The sequence below is a fragment of the Haliotis rubra genome, unplaced genomic scaffold, assembly GCF_003918875.1.
Source record: "Haliotis rubra isolate DU_JTF1 unplaced genomic scaffold, ASM391887v1 Scf938, whole genome shotgun sequence".
Classification (NCBI taxonomy): Eukaryota; Metazoa; Mollusca; class Gastropoda; order Lepetellida; family Haliotidae; genus Haliotis; species Haliotis rubra.
Genome location: NW_025767677.1, coordinates 55,190 through 73,958, shown reverse-complemented (window position 1 = coordinate 73,958; position 18,769 = coordinate 55,190). Strand labels below are relative to the sequence as shown.

Below are 18,769 nucleotides of genomic sequence, written 5' to 3'. Positions count from 1 at the left end.
TTAGGGCTACGACCGTTTCGAGAATAAGGACCCTGCTAATGCTTTCCGGCCGCTTTGACTCCCGTGATGAGGAGGCGCCTAACGGGATCGACTGTTCATACTCACTGATGCATGTCACTGTACCCAGCTTACCTTGATTTGTACTCATGATGTCAGTCACTGGACTATCTGGTTCAGACTCAATTGTCTAAAGTCCGGCGTCATAGAGCTGTGTTTGGTGTGAACATAAAAGAGACAAACGGCCGCTTTGAATCTAACCAATCAGGAAACGGCCTGCTCAAGAAAGAGGGAAAACAAGCTAGACTTTTGACCAATGAGCGCTAAGATTACATCACTTTGAGCAATATGATTTTTCGTGCAACACGTGTTACAACCTTGCCGGCATCTGCCAAAAACATCTAAAATATCATCACCTCCTAATGATGAAAAATCTGACAATTGTTGCATTTGTGTTCCAAGTTGAAAACCGTTTATCCCAACCAATATCTTGTAAATTGAACCACTGAGTAATATATGGGATTATATTTTCTCAGTAAAATACAGTTTCCACCCGTGAAGATCCACGTTAGAATTGGTCTTCAGCAACCCATGCTTGTCGTACGAGGCGAATAAATTGGATCGGTTGGTCAGGCTAGCTGAAAAACTAAGTAACACATGATGTATGTGGGATTATATTTTCACAGTAACGTTCATAGTCCTTCCGTAAAGATCCAGGTTATAATTGCTTTTCAGCAACCCATGCTTGTCATCGTATCATAAATGCGTAGATCGATGCTGATGCTGTTGATCACTGGATTGTCTGGCCCCTGTTGATCACTGGATTGTCTGGCCCAGACTCGATTATTTACAGACCGGCGCCATAGAGCTGGAATCTTGCTGGGTGCGTCAATCAACAATCAAACAAACCAATATATACAGATTCAAATACTTTTTGGGGTTGGGTCCCTTCCAGATTCGAACCCGTACTCTCATATTCTGGCACCCTATCGACAGCACAAAAAGGTAGTTGAATCTACTGAGAAAGTGTAATCCCAAACAGACATATGTTGCATTTGACCATTCCTAAATGCCGTTGTATGCAGTCATCAATCACTGAATGTGAAGTCCGGATAATTGGGGTCACCTTCCGCAGACCTCACACCTGTGCAGAGTGTGTATATTCTGTAATATCCATGTTGTCTATACAACAGGTACATCACATGTACAAGTGCGTTGCACACCTGGGTGCTATTATCCTTAAGACGACCTACAACGCACGATCAGGTCCGCGTTCAGCTTTTGTTTCATTGACCTTATACGATTTCACGCAACTGGAGCTATGGTCTGTTTCAAGATTAACACTCGTTAATAAGACCATGTGTATGTCACGCGGCAAATGTTACCTAAAAAACTCCCTTCCCGTCAAAGATTTGTGTAAAAAAATGGAGAATGATTTGGGGCGTTTTAACATTTGAGGATGTTTAAATGAGTACATTGGAAACAGAATTCCATTCTTGTTGTATGATATGTAAAGTGATCTAATGCTAAATTGAACTGAATATGCATACCATTGTTGTTGTTGTTTTAAACCTTTTAAAAGGTTTAAAAGGCCACTTTCTCACCGGTTACAGTGAGTGAGTTTAATATTACGCCGCTTTTTTGCAATATTCCAGCAATATCACGGAGGGGACACCAGAAATTGGCTTCACACATTGTACTCATTTGGGGAATCGAACCTGGGTCTTCAGTGTGGCGAGCGAACACTTTAACCATTAGGTTTCCCAACTGCCCAGGCACGTGGTTACAGCGTTCGCTCAAGATGACTTAGATCAGGGTTCGATCCCCCATTGTATGTAATGTGTCATGTCCATTCTTGTTTCTCCATTGTGATATTGCTCAAATATATAAACCTCTGGGAAATATGTCAAAAAGGATTTTATTTTAAAAGATTGATACAAATGCATTTTGAATATACTTGTCTCAAATTAAGGTGAAAATTTTAGTTATTTTTATTGCATTTATGTATATGTACGACCGAAAGGAACTGATAAGCGTGACATCGAAACGCAATTTCCTTGGGTATATTAATTAATATTGACCGAATCATTAATCAAACTGAGTATGATAAGACACGAATCCATATATATTACAAAGACTTTAGCAGAAACCATCTATAAACCCCGAGGCAGGTTTTTGTCATCAGGTGGCGCTATTCTTATATATCTTCGCCTGAGTATCGCCTACAATCACAGCTACACCTCACAAAAAGGTGTGGCCCTACATTCTGTCAAGCATAGTACTCCGCCAATCGAAATCGGTCGGACGGTATAACACCTTACCATTCCAAGGGAGCCATTTTTGGAGAGAAGCTCTCGCCTAGCAAATATTCCCGGCGTTCGCTGCTAGCCAGTTCGAAGGGGGACATTGAAGGGGGAACGCGAAAGAAGCAACGATGGCGGGCGCAGCGGAGGAAGAGAGGAAATTCAAAGAAATGTTTAGGATCTTGGACACAAGAGTTGTCGGCTACATTCCCTGTGACGCTCTTCAAGGGGTGCTGTCCCCCATGAAGAACGAAGTTGGTCTGAAAGAGGAGGAGATTAAAGAAATGATCTTTGAAGAAATCGACAAGAATAAAGATCAGAGGATAACATTCAACGGTAAGGATAATTGTGATATCGACAACGGTCTATTTCATATCGCTCTGGTGGGATCCTAATTCCAAAATATCGTTTTGGAAATAATAAATGTTGTTTTTCTTCAGTAAGAACGGTGAACGAAACTGTGGAATGTTATGAAGACATGACCTTGGTTAAACATATTGTTTCATGACGGTACTATTTATTCTGTGTCATTTGCACGTGGAATTAGTAAAAAGATCAATATTTGAATAGATCAACGTTTTGAAATAAGAGCAGTTATATGAATACTAAATTTCTGAATGGGGAATGTTTATCTCGCCTAAATAGTCAGCCCCCAAAGCACCTTCATAAAGATACATTCCCTTGGCGTTCGTCAGACCAGGTCTTCATCGCCAGAATTATCACTTTCCACAAAAATCATCACCAGAGAGGGTTTTGCAGTTTTCAATGATAAAAACGCTTTGTTGCAACGAACACCGACTCCTCACCCCTGAATAGGTCAAGAGGTCACTTCCGTGTAACCTTTCTAAGATTTTGAAATGAGGTTCAAACCTCAACTGAGCCCCACTACATAAGTAAGTTATTCGAAAGAGATCGAAATCTGACAAGGTCATTGTGAATGACCCAGAAGATTACATGTATATGTACATGTACATTGCAAGGAACCTCGGTTAGGGCGGTGTTGGTAATGATGTGAAAATGGTTCCTTTGAAGAATCTTGTACTTATATATATATATTGTTCTCGGTGGGACTTGATGCCAGTTCTTTAGCGCTATCCCACTGAAAATAGCATGCGACAGTTTGTCATGGATACGCCATTCAGATTCAGTATACTGATAAGGAGCCGACGAGTCCCCGATAGTTTGTGAGTGAGCTTAGTTTTACGCCGCTTTTGGCAATATTCCAGCAATATTACGGCGGGAGACACCAGAAATGGGCTTCACACATTGTACCCATGTGGGGAATCGAGCCTGGGTCTCTGGCGTGACGAGCGAACGCTTTAACCTCAAGGCTACCCCACCGCCCCAGTCCCGGATAGGCAGGTCACAAGTAGTTCCATCGTTTAACGAATTTCAATGTGGGGGCCCGGGGTCGAACCCTGGCCCGCTTTCCATGCAAACGCTCTGCCCACCAGACCACGGAGGTGGTTCCTCAATACTGGAATCTGACAACGTGAATTTATATCTATATATAGAATTTTAATAGTGAGTGAGTGAGTTTAGTTTTACGCCGCTTTTAGCAATATTCCAGCAATATCACGGCGGGGGACGCCAGAAATGGGCTTCACACATTGTATCCATGTGGGGAATCGAGAATATAAATATAATGGATGCTGTTTAATTTCTGATTGTAAGTAAACTAAGTTCATTATGAACTATTTGTTTTAGTCCCAACCGCTTGTAAAGTTTTTTTCGAAATACGTGTAACGAACTACGGTTGTAACGAACTAAAATTACTGGTCTTTTGAGTTTTCGCTACAAGCACAGTTTACATTATTTTTAATAACGGGTTGAAATGGAAAACTGGTATGGACACAAGCAGCCATTTTCAGACTGAACAGCTGATTTGAAATAGGCAGAATATAATACACTGAGAATTAGTGTTCATTTAAAAATTACAAACCCTCCTTCGGTGACCCTTCTGTGATTTTGCAAGAATATTGCTGAAAGTAGCGTACAACAGTACTCACTTACAGAAAGTGAGAACGGTTTTGTCCAACTGCATGCAAAGCATGTTTAGTCTAGCCGTGATTGACGTCATCTCGTGCTACAGCGCACGCGCTGAACGAGTTGCACGAGCACAATATGCATCAACCTGCACCAGCCGGTTCGCATACACCACTCTCTTTATTTTCTGAAGAAACATCGGTTTCCCTTTGCACTTCTAAGAACATCCTAACCTGGGTTAAGTAGGGTCTCCTCGGCAGGAGGGTTCGACAAAACTTCTTGTATTTCTCAAGAGAACTTCAAACGGTTAACTTGGATTCCGTTACTTACTACTTGAATGAAAGATATGTACTTTTTGTTTAAGCACTGTATACATTAACCACATATTTGGAGATTTTATCACATTTTGTTCTTAAAAGATAAGCATATGCCCCGCATTGTAGGAAACAGATGCCATGTTTTAAACTATATTAAAGTGTCCAGTGGGGCGGAGGGATAGCCTAGTGGTTGAAGTGTTCGCTCGTCACGCCAAAGACCCGGGTTCGGTTCCCCAATGTGTGCAGCCCATTTCTGGTGTCCCCATCCCTTCCCAAGATAAGTTTAACATAACCGAAAGACCACTCCTACACACACACGCACACACACGCACACACACACATATTCTGTGATTGCTGGCGTTCATCATTGCCCTCCGGGTACGAAGACACACGGAGGTCGGCCAAGTCGAAGTTGAGATATGGTAGTCATTGATTTTAGTATCAATTAGTAGATGATCTTCGTGTTTAAACACAAAGTATTGTGAGCAATCTAAATCCACCATCTTTTTAGAAGTTTTACTAATTTTAGGAAATATCTAAGTAGTTATGTCAGGTTACAACATTGATTGTTGTCTATTAATACTGCTCAAAAGAAGTTGAGGAACAAACGATGCTTTCATGTTACTATACATTAAACTGTAACTGTAGTGTTCTGTTGGACAATTTTTAGAATTTACTCTTTGCTAAGTGATGGGGTATGTTGATATTTTTCACGAACGATTCAATATCATTTTGGGACGCGAAGACTACCATAAATATGCATATATTCTTTCCTGCTAAAGGGGCGGTAGGGTAGCCAAGTGGTTAAAGCGTTGGCTCATCACGCGGAACACTCGGGTTCGATTCCCCACATGGGTACAATGTGTGAAGCTCATTTCTGGTGTCCTCCGCCGTTATACTGCTGGGATATTGCTAAAAGCGGCGTAAAAACATACTCACTCACTCAGTCTCCTGCTAAAAGTCTACACCTCGGCTTCAAATGCCCGCACGTAAAAACCAAAGCAACTCTTTATCAAAAGGCTATGTGAACCAGTATTATATAACGAGAACTCTTTTCCTATAACAATCGAAAAGAACAAAAATTCTTCTTCAAAGCGTTCCTTTCATTCCCGAGATATCCAATTTCAATCCCGAAACCTCAATAAATTAATAAGTATAGATAACGATGGTCGAAGATAATCACCCTGTCTCAGAAAGTGCAGCTTGTCGGCATATTCTCGGTGTCGGCGAATATCGTCTCGTTTGCCAAGATGGCTTACTTTTGAAAGGTCAGAGGACCACGGATGATTCCAGTGAGGGAGAGGATGGGATGAGTGGCGCTGAGGAAGTGATGGGGGAGTGTTTATTGTTACAAATGTCATATTATCGCAGAGGGAGATCTGTATACGCCTGACTAGAAAAGGCAATCGCCCCCCCGTAAACATCTCAGGTATTTTTCTCCTAGTTGTGTTACATCGGAATTCATTAAATCGGACCGGCTGTATCAATGTCTTACATATTGATAAGTAGTTGTTGACTAGTAGCATTTTTATGATGACTTTTTAGCGATATTTATTTTTTTTGCAATGAAAGGTAATGTCTTTCATGTAGGGAGAAAGTTTAAACGTGTACGGTTATTGATAATTTGATACTAGTAAACTGTTACGTCATGAAATATTACTCTTAGAAGAATTGTGTTTTTAATATTTTTTTTGTAGAAGTAGCGAAAAATATACGCTACAAACAAAACCTGTTGAAATGAGGCTATTTTCCTTTAAACTGATTATATTAACACATTGGAAATTACTTTAACCAGCGTTCTTTCTTTCAACTGATAACCTAAACACATTTAAAAACACTGTTGATAATGAGACTACTTTCTTTTCAACTGATAATCTGAGAATTTAAAACATCTCTCAACCTAATAGACCGCCTCCGTGGTGTAGTTGTTAGAGCATCCGCCCGAAGAGCGGAAGGTCGCGGGTTCGATCCCCGACTGCGTCAAACCAAAAGACGTTAAAATATATGGTACTTGTTGGTCCCTGCCTGGCGCTCAGCATTAATGGGTACAACAAGGACTGGTCGGCTCGGAGTCAGTATAATGTGTCTGAGTGGGGTATTCATGCTTCACTGCGGCATGGTATCTCAGTGGGCTAGCACTCTAAAACCAGCTTCAGTCTGGGCTAGTACAAGCAGCTGCACATACACATACACACGCATGCACGTCGTCATATGAGCGAAATATTCTCAAGCACGATGTTAAACCCAATTTCACCTCACCTCAACCTAATATGATTATTAATGATTTGAAAATCGTGTTTTATTCGTCACTGATTCGTTGATTGAAAATAAAACTTAAAGAAATACTTGTCGAAAATATAATTTCCTGTTGTTAAGTTTAGGACTTCCGTGATTTACATTTAGCACAAGTGCTGTTGAAAGAGATAATACATTCTTTACGACTGATCGTGTGAGAACAATAAACAATCCGCACCTAACACGATCTATGCTTTTGCACGTGGTGTTGTATATTTCTTTATTTCAATATGCCTGATTGTGAATGAATTGGCACGTACGTATGTTGGCAACCGGTCAAACACGATAACGAGGAGAATGACATTTCGTGACTTTTTCCAGGCATTACTGAACATTCAAGATGTATTCACGACTTAATAGTATCATATTTAATAGATTTCTGGTGTCTAGATTTTGTCATCAGATCCCCAAATATTCTCAAATAATACTGACACCATTTCAATATGGCCTATTATCCAAATGTAAAACTTGTAAAAAGGTCAAGGTCAGAGAATAACCAGGGCGAAAAAAAAAATTCCATTGGGGTAAAACGTGAAACAATCATACGAATAGACCATTGGAAATCAGTGATTACACAATTTGCAAAATAAAGCAACAGTAAAGGCTATATATCTGTTCCATTTATTTATAACTGTTTTTTTTATATTCCATTATAAAGAAAAGTTTTAGTGTAGATCCTCATACCGTTGTCAAGCAAGAGTCACAATTAAAGCAGGGCGGTTGGGTAGCCTATCGGTTAATCCGCTCGTCACGCTGACGACCCGGGTTCGATTCCCCATGAGTACAGTGTGTGAAGCCCATTTCTGGTGTACTCCGCTGTGATGTTGCTGGAATATTGCTAAATGCGGCCTAAAACCATACTCACTCTCTCAGAATTGAAGCACTCGATGCTTCTGAGACAGACGACTGGAATCATGTGGTCACAATATACGACCTGGTCGATTACAACCTACCGTTTTCCTGGTCTAGTGGATCGAGCGGAAGTTCGATGACAAGATAAACAAACGCTTCATACAAAAAGACTGTAAACTGATGTTACTTGTTTCTCTTATTGACGTTCGGCATTAATTGGATAAACCAAGTGCACCAGTATAGTGTGTCTGAGTGGGTTATTCATATTAAAACTGTGACATGGTATTTCAGTGGTCTTGCTCAACATTCCCACACCCACACCAACGCACGCGCACGCACACACATAAACTCATGATCTGCACATGCAATAAGCCCGATCGTAACGTAAACCATGTCATTCCATTTGACCCTCCCGTCGTGATATTGCTGGAATGTTGCTAAAAGCGGCGTAAAACCATACTCACTCACTCCATTTCACCAGTCCCCGTACGCCATTAATACGATACGCGAAAAGACTGCAATGTGAATGTAAAACCGAAATTCGAATCATAATTGCTTGTAGGGCTAAGACTACAACGTAACGTGGAACACGTGTCGAGTATCTGCTACCTTTGTACACATCACACTCCATACACAAGACGATAAATGTATCCAAACCTCCATGTTTCAACCCTAAACAAACCCTAACAGACAACATGCTGCTGAGAGTGAACGAGGATAAAACCAGGATCTTACAGGTGCAGTGGTGTTGTTTTACCAAACATTCTTAGCATTGAGTAAATACAGAGTAATTCAAGGTAGATGCCTGTTTGTGATGGTGTGTGCTCTGAAGGGTTTTGGCTATAGCTCCAGTACTTGTGCGTCGTCTTCACCAACTTTTGCTTCGTCAGCATAAACTACTTGCGGTTTCAGGAAAGTGGTAATCATTTTAAATCGACATAACATCAAGGCAGACCCGAGGACGGTTATGATAGACATCTTAGGCGCACAGCAGAAATAATTTGACGCAAGACGGACATACATTTGCAAATTAGGCGTTACCAAGGACATTATAGATTGTATTTTAATCTAATAGTCTGTGTAAAAACCCTGTGCTGACTCCCCGACTTTAAGGATTGTTTATAAGTTCAATATCTCATGTTTGAACATATGGAAACGTTAAAACCATGCGTGTTTTATCTCGTGTTTTTCCGTGACTGGCGGAAGTATGCGAGTGTCACCGATTTGGACGAATAGAAAAGACGAATCCCGAAACTGTTGCAACACTGTGTTGCCATACAATCCACAACTGTATTTACTGCTTGCGTGTTGTACTATGTTGTCCATAGGGGGGGTTAAAAACACTGGTCTGCTTGAGTAATGCGTCTGGGTTTAACGGCGGTATGGTATCTTGGTTGCCACTAAAACGGGCATCAGTTCCAAGTTGAACAAGAAGCAACAAAGACGCCCACGCGTTGGGTAGCCTAGAGGTCAAAGTGTTCGCTCGTCACACCGAAGACCCGGGTTCGATTCCCAACAAGGGTTTAATGTGTCAAGCCCATTTCTGGGGTCCATGCCGTGATATTGCTGGAATATTGCTAAAAGTGGCGTAAAACCAAATTCACTCACGCGCGCGCACACACACGTGCATCCACGTGGCTATATAAGTACGATAACCTTGAACGCGACGTTCAACCCCATTTCACCCCACCAAACACGCTCGATTCTCACAGCAAGAGAATAACTTTGATATCACACAAAGATCCTCTTATCTCTCAGACATTTGTCCAGTGTAAGCATACAGACCTAACCAATGGGCGTTCGTCAGGATATGATCCCTCTGGGCGAGCTACAGTGGGCTGCCCGTGTTTCATCATGTTAACATACCTGCCGAAGAAGAGTGGTGTTTATCGCTGAGGCGTGCAGTCTTGTTGACCCAGATATCAGGTGACTTCATTACAAGACCCATGAACAGATGAAGGCCAGCTGCCAAACACAAGAAGCCGTGGTTGTGGAATTCCCGGAAATGTGGGCGTGTCTCACGTGGACTGCTGGAAGAATGCACTGTCGCAACCACCCCTCCCCCCCGCAACACTACCACTACTACTACTACCACTACCACTACTACTACTACTACCACTACCACCACTACTACTACTACCACTACTACTACTACTACTACTACTACTACTACCACCACTACCACTACTACCACTACTACTACTACTACTACCACTACTACTACTACTACTACTACTACCACTACTACTACTACTATTTGTGCTGCTGCTAGTACTGCAATATTCCAGCAATATCACGGCGGGAGACACCAGAAAAGGACTTAACAAATTTAACCATGTGGGGAATCGAACCCGGTTCTTCGACGTGACGAGCGGACGCTTTGACCACTAGGCTACCCCACTGCCCTTCGTCCTACATTGAGCTACACATGTTTTGATAAAACTGGAATACTGTTCAAACGGCGTGAAACCCAGCTTACTCACTCACTCACTCACTCATACGTTAGTAAATCAAAGTCGCACCCCTATCTGTGAGTGAGTGAGTGTCGTTTTAAGCTGCTTGTAGCAATATTCCAGCAATATCACGGCGGGGGACCCCAGAAATGGGTTTCACACATTGTACCCATGTGGGGAATCGAAGCCGGGTCTTCGGCCTGACGAGCGAAACACCGAACCCTGTCAGTGAGTTCCATCTCCTTAAATACTGTGGTTTCTAGAGTTATTCTACAATACCGATAGTAACGCCGTTTTTAAACAAAATATTTATTTTTCCATTTCAGAATTTCTGAAATTCATGACGACAGAAGACGAAGAGGAAAAGCCAGAGGAAGCAACATAACGTCACAGCGGAAACATGGATGTGGATTTTCTTCCTCCGACCACGTCACGTGGTCTGAGTTTGTGGTTCCTAACCGTAGGACATTAACCCCCCATCACTTGTGTCATGATTAACCCTAACACTGCCATATATTGCCATACTAACGTCACTGTGCTTCGGGTGGACTCTATTAACACTATTTCGACGGATCTTAACCAGCATCTTGAGTCGAGCCTTTGTGGTGATGTCAGCGGGATCGTGCAATAACAATAATATATTAACATATTTATTTTGAATGTTAATAACAACCATAATTGTTGTAAATAACAAAGTATTCACCACTGCCAAAGCACTTTCGTTTACTCCAAGAACATGGCTCATGGTCCTTTGAAGCCATGGTAACAGACAGTTAATCCCCCTTCAAGGAAATTCCAGCTTTGGAACGGTCGATTTTCTCCGCCTTCAGCAGACCAACAGTCCATTTTTTACGTCGAATTCTGTTTGGATGTTCCATGACCTTTCCATTTCATTTTACATGCGTCATGACCTTTTGAGTTTGATTACTGATTTGTGCATGGTGTTCAAAACATAAGTATATATCGAAAACCAAATTGACATATCAGATATTGATGTGAGAATGAATTATATACTGACGTCGCTACAGTTTCTCGAATTTCCCGTCACTCACTTGACTCCAAATCTTTAAGGATATAATTCATTCTCATAGGAGAGTATATATCTCATTTATACTTTGGTTTTGGAGTAGTGTCAATTTAATTTATTTGAGCTGTAGAATAACAATAAACGAGTTAATTTATAATAATCGTTTGTTTTATAACAATGATCTGTTACAGAACTAAAACGTCGCCTCAAAAATTGGCATTTAACCCACCCCACCTTGCACCTAATTTTTTTTAAAATTTTGAATCAAAATTTTTAAATCTGACAAAATGACAGTTAAGGATGTTAGAAATGAGAGCAAGAGCATCTTAACTTGATTGTTTTACTATCTGCCGTCATGATGACGGCCTTTAAGTCGGGAAAAAATTATATATACTACAAAACAATTGTTCAGGACCACCAGATTCGTCACATGACAGACCTATACTACTCAAAAGACATGACGGATATGAAAAAATCGGGTTGTCCTGACCTGTATTAATAGTATAATATCTCTTGGACCTTTAATAACCTCTTAATGTATATTTTTGGTCTAGGATAGTTATAATACCTAGAATTTGTTGTCGGGGAATTAGCTTGGGACAGCACACCTTAATATAACCAAGAGAAGCATCTATTCGTGGCCAGTCTTTATTTGGTATATTTCATCAGTTTTAACATTTCGTAATAAAACCTCAGCAAAATAACAACATCGGATAATTTATATATTCTGAGAATTGTGAATTGAGAATTACATATATGAAGGGATCAAACCCCTCAAATACAAACCACCGTGAAAAGATTAGCCTGAGAATACAGTATCTGTATTTCGGATTCACTTGGTAGGTAATTATGAGTTCTCTTCAGTGATTTAGGGTGTCGGGGTAGCCTTGTGGCGAAAGCGTTCGCTCGGCACGCTGAAGACCCGGGTTCGATTCACATGGGTACAATGTGTGAAGCCCATTTCTGGTTTCCCCCGCCTTGATGTTGCTGGAATATTGCTAAAAGCGGCGTAAAACCATACTCACTCACTCACTCTTCAGTGATTTATTGAAATTTGACCTATAAACACCTGAAACAAATATCATTACAATAAAGGCAAAGAAACTATTAATTTGTTCTTCAAATTCGTCGACAAAGTTCATACACTCAGGTCTTAGTCGTATTTCGAAAAGTCAATAGGCTGTTTTGCAGTGTATGGAATGGTCTGGGCTGGCAACGTTTGGAAGTTTTTGTGTAATGTAGCCATTTAAATAGACACATCATCACATTCGGGCTGGATAATTTTCAAAATTATTTCATACACAGAGTTTTCTTTGTTGAGTCGAGATTCATTGGAGACCTTGGACCAAATGGGAAGAAAGTGTAGCCGAAACTCTCCCCGCAAAGAAAATTCCATACAGAAATTTTAAAGATTGTTGTTATGTTCTTCCAGTGATGTTACTAACACAGTTTCGTTTCTTCGTCGTTTTCTAATGTTCAATTTGCCGTTACCCATGTCGTTATATAACTAACCTTTACTAACGGTGGACTAATCAGTGGTCCATATGTACATACTTACACATTCCGCGCACGCCCACGAACAGAGATCTCATTGTATTCTGACGCAAAATACCTTTAGAGATGCGGTGCGCTTCGATCGATCTCATCGACCTTACAGATGAGGTGGACGCTACACCAGTAATGGATGCGTCAATGATAAAGTGAGGGAGAGGTATCCTCGTTTTAGAGCAAAGATCAGGGTGGTGGGATAGCCTAGTGGTTAAAGCGTTCGCTCGTCACGCCGAAGACCCGGGTTCGATTCCTCACATGGGTACAATTTGTGAAGCCCATTTCTGGTGTCTCCAGCCGTGATGTTGCTGGAAAATTGCTAAAAGCGGCGTAAAATCACACTCCCTCAATCAGAGGAAAGTTCGCTTTTCTGAATGTACCATATGTTTGACAACATTTTCAGCGATCGCACCACGATTACCACGCTTTCTTGCTTTCATCTACAGACCGACAATAAGTCTCAGAAAATATACAATTTTTGATAGAAATAAAGAACTATATTTAATTTGAAAAGGTGCTCAGTGAGGTGTGTGATTCAGTACTTGTGGAAAATCTAGACTAGCTTCATTTAGATATTTTGCATTGCAGTGAGATGCAGTGAATTTGGCGGAAGGGGACAAAAATGGTCGAGAGGATATGTGCCCATTGACTAGGAAGGGTCGAAACCTTTAGCTTAATGGTGTTCCGTCGTGAAAATTTTCCAGAAACTGGGGAAAGTGAGCGATTGTTTTCAGCAACGAACCAAACCACCGAAATCCCCCATCCGACCAATTTCACTGACTCTCACGACACGCACTGGGGGCCAACATTCTGCCCCTTATATTCCCACGGGTACATGAAGTCCTATCCTTAATATGGCGATGCACCCGTACACATACATGGACAAACTACACAAAAGACTTTAATCAAACCAACGAACGAGAATTGTTTTAAAAAATAAAATGGGGTACAAGATTATTTTACTTTTGAATTGACGTGTGTAAAAGTATGAGTGTGAGTGAGTGAGTGAGTATGGTTTTACGCCGCTTTTAGCAATATTCCAGCAACATCACGGATGGGGACACAAGAAATGGGCTTCAAAATCTGAGCGTGAGTGTGTGTGGTGTGTTTGTGGCAAAGGAATAGGGGTCTGTGTGTGGGTTTGGGTATGTGTGCGCATGCGTGCGTGGGACAAGGATCATTCACCTTCTTTTGGTATAACGCGGGCGGAGATCGAATCACCGACCAAACGTTTCATCCACTTGACCATTTTGTTTGTTTATTGTTTAACGCTGCACTCAGCAATATTCCAGCTACATGGTGGCGGTCTGTAAATAATCGAGTCTGGACCAGACAAACCTGTGATCAACAGCATGAGAATCGATCGACACAATTGGGAACCGATGACATGTGTCAACCAAGTCAACGAGTCTGACCACCCGATCCCGTTAGTCGCCTCTTACGACAAGCATGGGTTGCTGAAGACCAAGATCTTCATGGGTCCCATGAAACCATGGATGCGGTCAAAGTATACTCATGCCAGTAATGGTTGTCACCCCCTTCAATTTTTTTAATTGGAGAGGGGGTGTGGGGTGGGGGTGGGGAGGCTGTGACAACCATTATTGGCATGAGTATATAAAGACATTCTTACGATACAGATGGATCAGGGCCCTTATTCTCTAAACCTTCGTAGCCATAAGAATTCTTAACTTTGATCGTAGCCAATGTGTTAAGAATGGGCTTAAGAAGTTCGTAGGGTTACGAACGTTCCGAGAATAGCTAGCCAGAATCTTTGCGATGAGAGAGTTTGGTTCAGTGCCACCTGTTGTAAATCTATGTTAAAGTATGGGAGTTACGATGGTCTGACTGTTACGACTGCTTGTGGACCAGTGTTTGGGGCCATGCTGTAGTAATTGACTCAATTCGTTACAGTAACATGGAAACAACCACCGGTTACCGTATCCTTTGCCTTGTCATGGTGTCTCACTGGATATATGAAAAAACACAGCGATCTATTACGCGATTTTAGAACTAAGACGCTCGTAATTTTCATATTTACGACGGTCGTAGCGCCAAGAACGCTTGTGGAACAAGGTCCAATTCTCAATATTTCAGACATACACTCTTTAAATACAAATGTGTAATATAAATGTAGATAAAACATTGAAATCGATTCAATTTGCATATTTTATTTCTGTCAAAGTCATGACCTTGACCTTTGGGTAGGCCACTCTTAAGTGCAGCAGTTGAAGTGGAGACCTTCTAGCAACTCATTGGGAGCATCGTTTTTGGATATAAGAATATTGTTGGTTTTTTTCTCAAAAAAATGGAAAATGAGTTCCCCACGTTTGTGAACTTACATGATCAATCATTTGCTGTGCAGAATGTCAATTATTTCAATTATTGTGAAACCCTTGTGAATCGATGAAAAGCATTACTAACGAACAAGTACAGAAATGATGTTCTTCAAACTCTGCTACCGATTGGTTAGGAACGTGGATTAGTTCTGTATGGTTTAGCCAAATAAGGAATTGATCGCTGCTGTCGGAATGGAACTGTCTTGGTGGAAGCTGGTTCGGTGAACAGTTTAGGGAGCGCTTTCTTCTTCAATTTTGCCAAACAGCCAACCATTCTCCTCTGATGGTTCCTCTTGCTGTGATTGCTGTGGTCGACGCTGTTGCTGTCTACGCTGTTGCGGTCGACGTTGCTGATTATCGTGACTGCTCTGAGACTGTGATCCAGCACCACGCCTCAAGCTCTCGGGCATCGCTGTCCCATGATGGAGATATGATTTCACTGCTCCCACTAAAACAACAAAAGTTGTTGTTAGTTGTTTAACGCCACTCTGCAGTGACTGATATCATGAGCATCGGTTTACGTAACTTGAGTGAGTGAGTCAGTTTAGTTTTACGCCGCTTTTAGCACTATTCCACCAATATCACTGCGGGGAACACCCGAAACGGCCTTCACACATTGTACCCATGTGGGAAATCAAACTCGGGTATTCGGCGAGACGACGAACGCTTTAACCACTAGGCTACCCCCACCCACCCTCTACGTAAACACGATGGCATGCATAAACCATATCAGCGAGCTTTACGGCATTATTCCAGCCATAAGGCGGCGGTCTGTAAATGATCGAGCCTTACCCGGCAATCCAGTGATCAACAGCATGAGCATCGATCTAAGCAATTGGGATACGATGACATACATCAACCAAGTCTGCGAGTTTGACCGCCCGATCCCGTTATCGCCTCCTACGACAAGTATGAGTTTCTGAAGACCAATTCCATGTGACACATGTGGTCTCACCTTAGACAAGTGAGTTTTTTCAAAATCTCCTCTGTTCACCCAGCAGTGAATGGGTACCCGGTGGGATAAGAACATCATATGACTGTTGACCGTCTAGCGCCTCACGTATAGCTTGGATTAACCGGGGAAATAATAATAGTAGCAGCGCCTTGCGCATAATTGGTCCTTAGCGCCTCTGAGCATCTTTAGGTGGATACTTGGCGCTCTACATATGCAGGAATTATTTATATTATTCATTCTCACCATGATCTTTACTATGGATATGAGACACAATTGATTAATGTTTTATTGTTTTTATAATTAAAAGATTAGTCGTCCCCAAAATACCATTAATCTGTTGATAGTGACAGTTATTATGATCATGACAACCTGACAACGTCAACGTCTTTCAAAGCCTTGTTGACAGGCTGATATGTTTACAAGTGAATGATACTGAAATATTTGCCGTGTATATAAAGTATGTGTTTACCGTCATCAGTGTATGAAATAAGCCATAAACCCAGACAGACATCAGGACTGGTAACTTCAAAATGTTACCATCCCAAACTGGATTTAACCAGACCAGACAATCCAAAGAAAATAACTCAATTTTAACTTATTGTTTAGTCGCTGTTTTTACTTGTCAACGCAGAGCTTTGAGCTTGCGATACGATAGTTCAATGTTTAAACCGTAATTGTGAAGTCAAAATAGAACGCTCAATTTGAAAAATAGATTTTAAGATTTACTCAGATGTATGGAACATGTTATTTAAATCTTTTACCAGACCATCGGGCTGGCAAGCTGTAAATTTAGACCTTCCGTCAGAGATCTAGATCGCCTTGATTTTCAAGTAAAATTATCAAACGTTAAATAACGCCACCAGGAATGTCTTATTCCAGCTGCATTATATTAAGCAAGTTTCAAGGATAAATTGTAACCGGACACAGTTATAATAAACTCTGATGCGAGTATCGGATCTTTTTGTTCTTGCATCTATAAAAAGTTTGAGCCATCCCATAGGAATTACGAGATACTGGGGAATTTGTTTCAGAAACACTTTGAATGAATTTTAGAGAATTTTATGATGATGTATTTACAACTATTATGTTACTCCAAAATGTGAAAATTACTGTATAAGTATAGATGTGTCGCTGGACACAAATATCTTTGATTTAGAAATGGTAAATCCATCTTGCAGGTTTAGATGTAAGGGACATGCAAGATGCATCGCAGTGATTCGGGATTTCCATTCCAATCATATCTGATTTCCTTCAATCAAGTCACAGCTAATATTGCTGCAAATGAAATCGAGTAATACCAGAGCCATTTGAGGTTGGATCCCAATATTGATCGCTCAAATTTACTTAAATAAAGTTATTGTTTTTGATGCAATTTAAGTAATTATGATCGTAATTCACCATTGCCATTCATGCGATGATTTGACGTAGTATCAAACATCAGTACAAATGGAACCAGTTATTCTATTGTTTATCTAACTGGAGACATCTCATTGTAATTAACGTCTTCAATATCTGAAAACTTGCTGAAGGTGTGTTTAACCTTATTAGCTTATTCACTCACTCACTCGCGGGACATCAGGACAGCCATATCATTTTCCAGATGCCCCATTCATCTTTATCATTAAAGCGTCATTTAATAAATCTACACATTTGAATAGCTCCTTTCATATTCTCAGCTGGTTTACTTTAAGTTGTTTCCCACCCGCAAATGAAGCTATGGCGGTTCAAGATGAACGCATCTAGGAACTATTCTAGTATTCCCTTAAACCGCCAATCGTTGTTTCAAATACATGGTCAAATCATAACTATTGGCGCTCTCTCTTAGATAGTTGCTAGGTCCGAAGTCCAATGGTCCTACCATCTCGATGTCAAGTACCAATTGCAATTTATTCGAACCCCCATACACAATGAAATAAAATTGGAAACATTACTACAACGTGCATGTTCAAACCACATTAAGAAGGATCAATAAGCGGTTTTCACAGATTATCAACAACGGAATGGACAGTTTGAAGGAAAGGTCAAACCTTCTTGAATAAAATATAATGAATATAACCCAAAATACCATTTATGAAACAGCAAGTTTGAAGAATAAAATTATTCTTTTAAAACTTTCGAAAATAGACTATAAGATCGATTAAAATATCTCTAAATACAAGTAAATTATATGTTTATCGACTATGCTTACATGTATAGTGAACGAGGTAAAATTTTGTTAAAAAATGTAATATGAAGTTTATTTTGTAAGAAATATTGCGATATCTTAGTTTTGTAAATAAAGTCAATTTTGCCCAATTTGTGAAAAAAATGGATTTCGATTGCCACGTCTAATATTCAAACCTAAAATTGGATTTTACATATTGCGTTAATTTTTACATATTAAGTTAAAATTGTTTTACATTTTGCGTTAGGTATTGTACTTTTGGCGTTGAAGACATCTTTTATATACTGCGTTAATATTTTACATATTGCGGGGTTTTACGTTTTGCGCTAAGATCGCTTTGTGCAAGTGTACCCTGATTCTCAACATCATTACATGACGTATCATCACACCCAAATGGACGTGAGTATGAAGAGTCTCTGAAAAGCATTTTGGAATACAGATGCGTTTGGGCATAAATTATCGTTCTGATCAAAATTATGAAAATTAAATCACAGCGCAAAAAGATCCCAATATTGATTTTAAGTTTGTGCTTACAA

General features: G+C 40.5%; 1 protein-coding gene across 1 annotated transcript; it reads left to right on the top strand.

Moving 5' to 3' along the window:
* The first annotated feature begins 2,371 nt into the window (after positions 1–2,371).
* LOC124264691 (probable calcium-binding protein CML22) lies at positions 2,372–11,387 on the top strand. The gene is made up of 2 exons (XM_046699447.1): positions 2,372–2,636; positions 10,530–11,387. The coding sequence occupies exons 1-2, from the start codon at positions 2,432–2,434 to the stop codon at positions 10,586–10,588; spliced, it is 264 nt and encodes an 87-aa protein (XP_046555403.1). The 5' UTR covers positions 2,372–2,431; the 3' UTR covers positions 10,589–11,387.
* The last annotated feature ends 7,382 nt before the right edge of the window (positions 11,388–18,769 follow it).

Bases quoted from the DNA above. Each gene is read 5' to 3' on its own strand.
- LOC124264691 (XM_046699447.1), top strand. From the start codon at position 2,432: ATGGCGGGCGCAGCGGAGGAAGAGAGGAAATTCAAAGAAATGTTTAGG. The intron at 2,637-10,529 runs GTAAGGATAATT...TTTCCATTTCAG, and splicing joins TCAGAGGATAACATTCAACG to AATTTCTGAAATTCATGACG.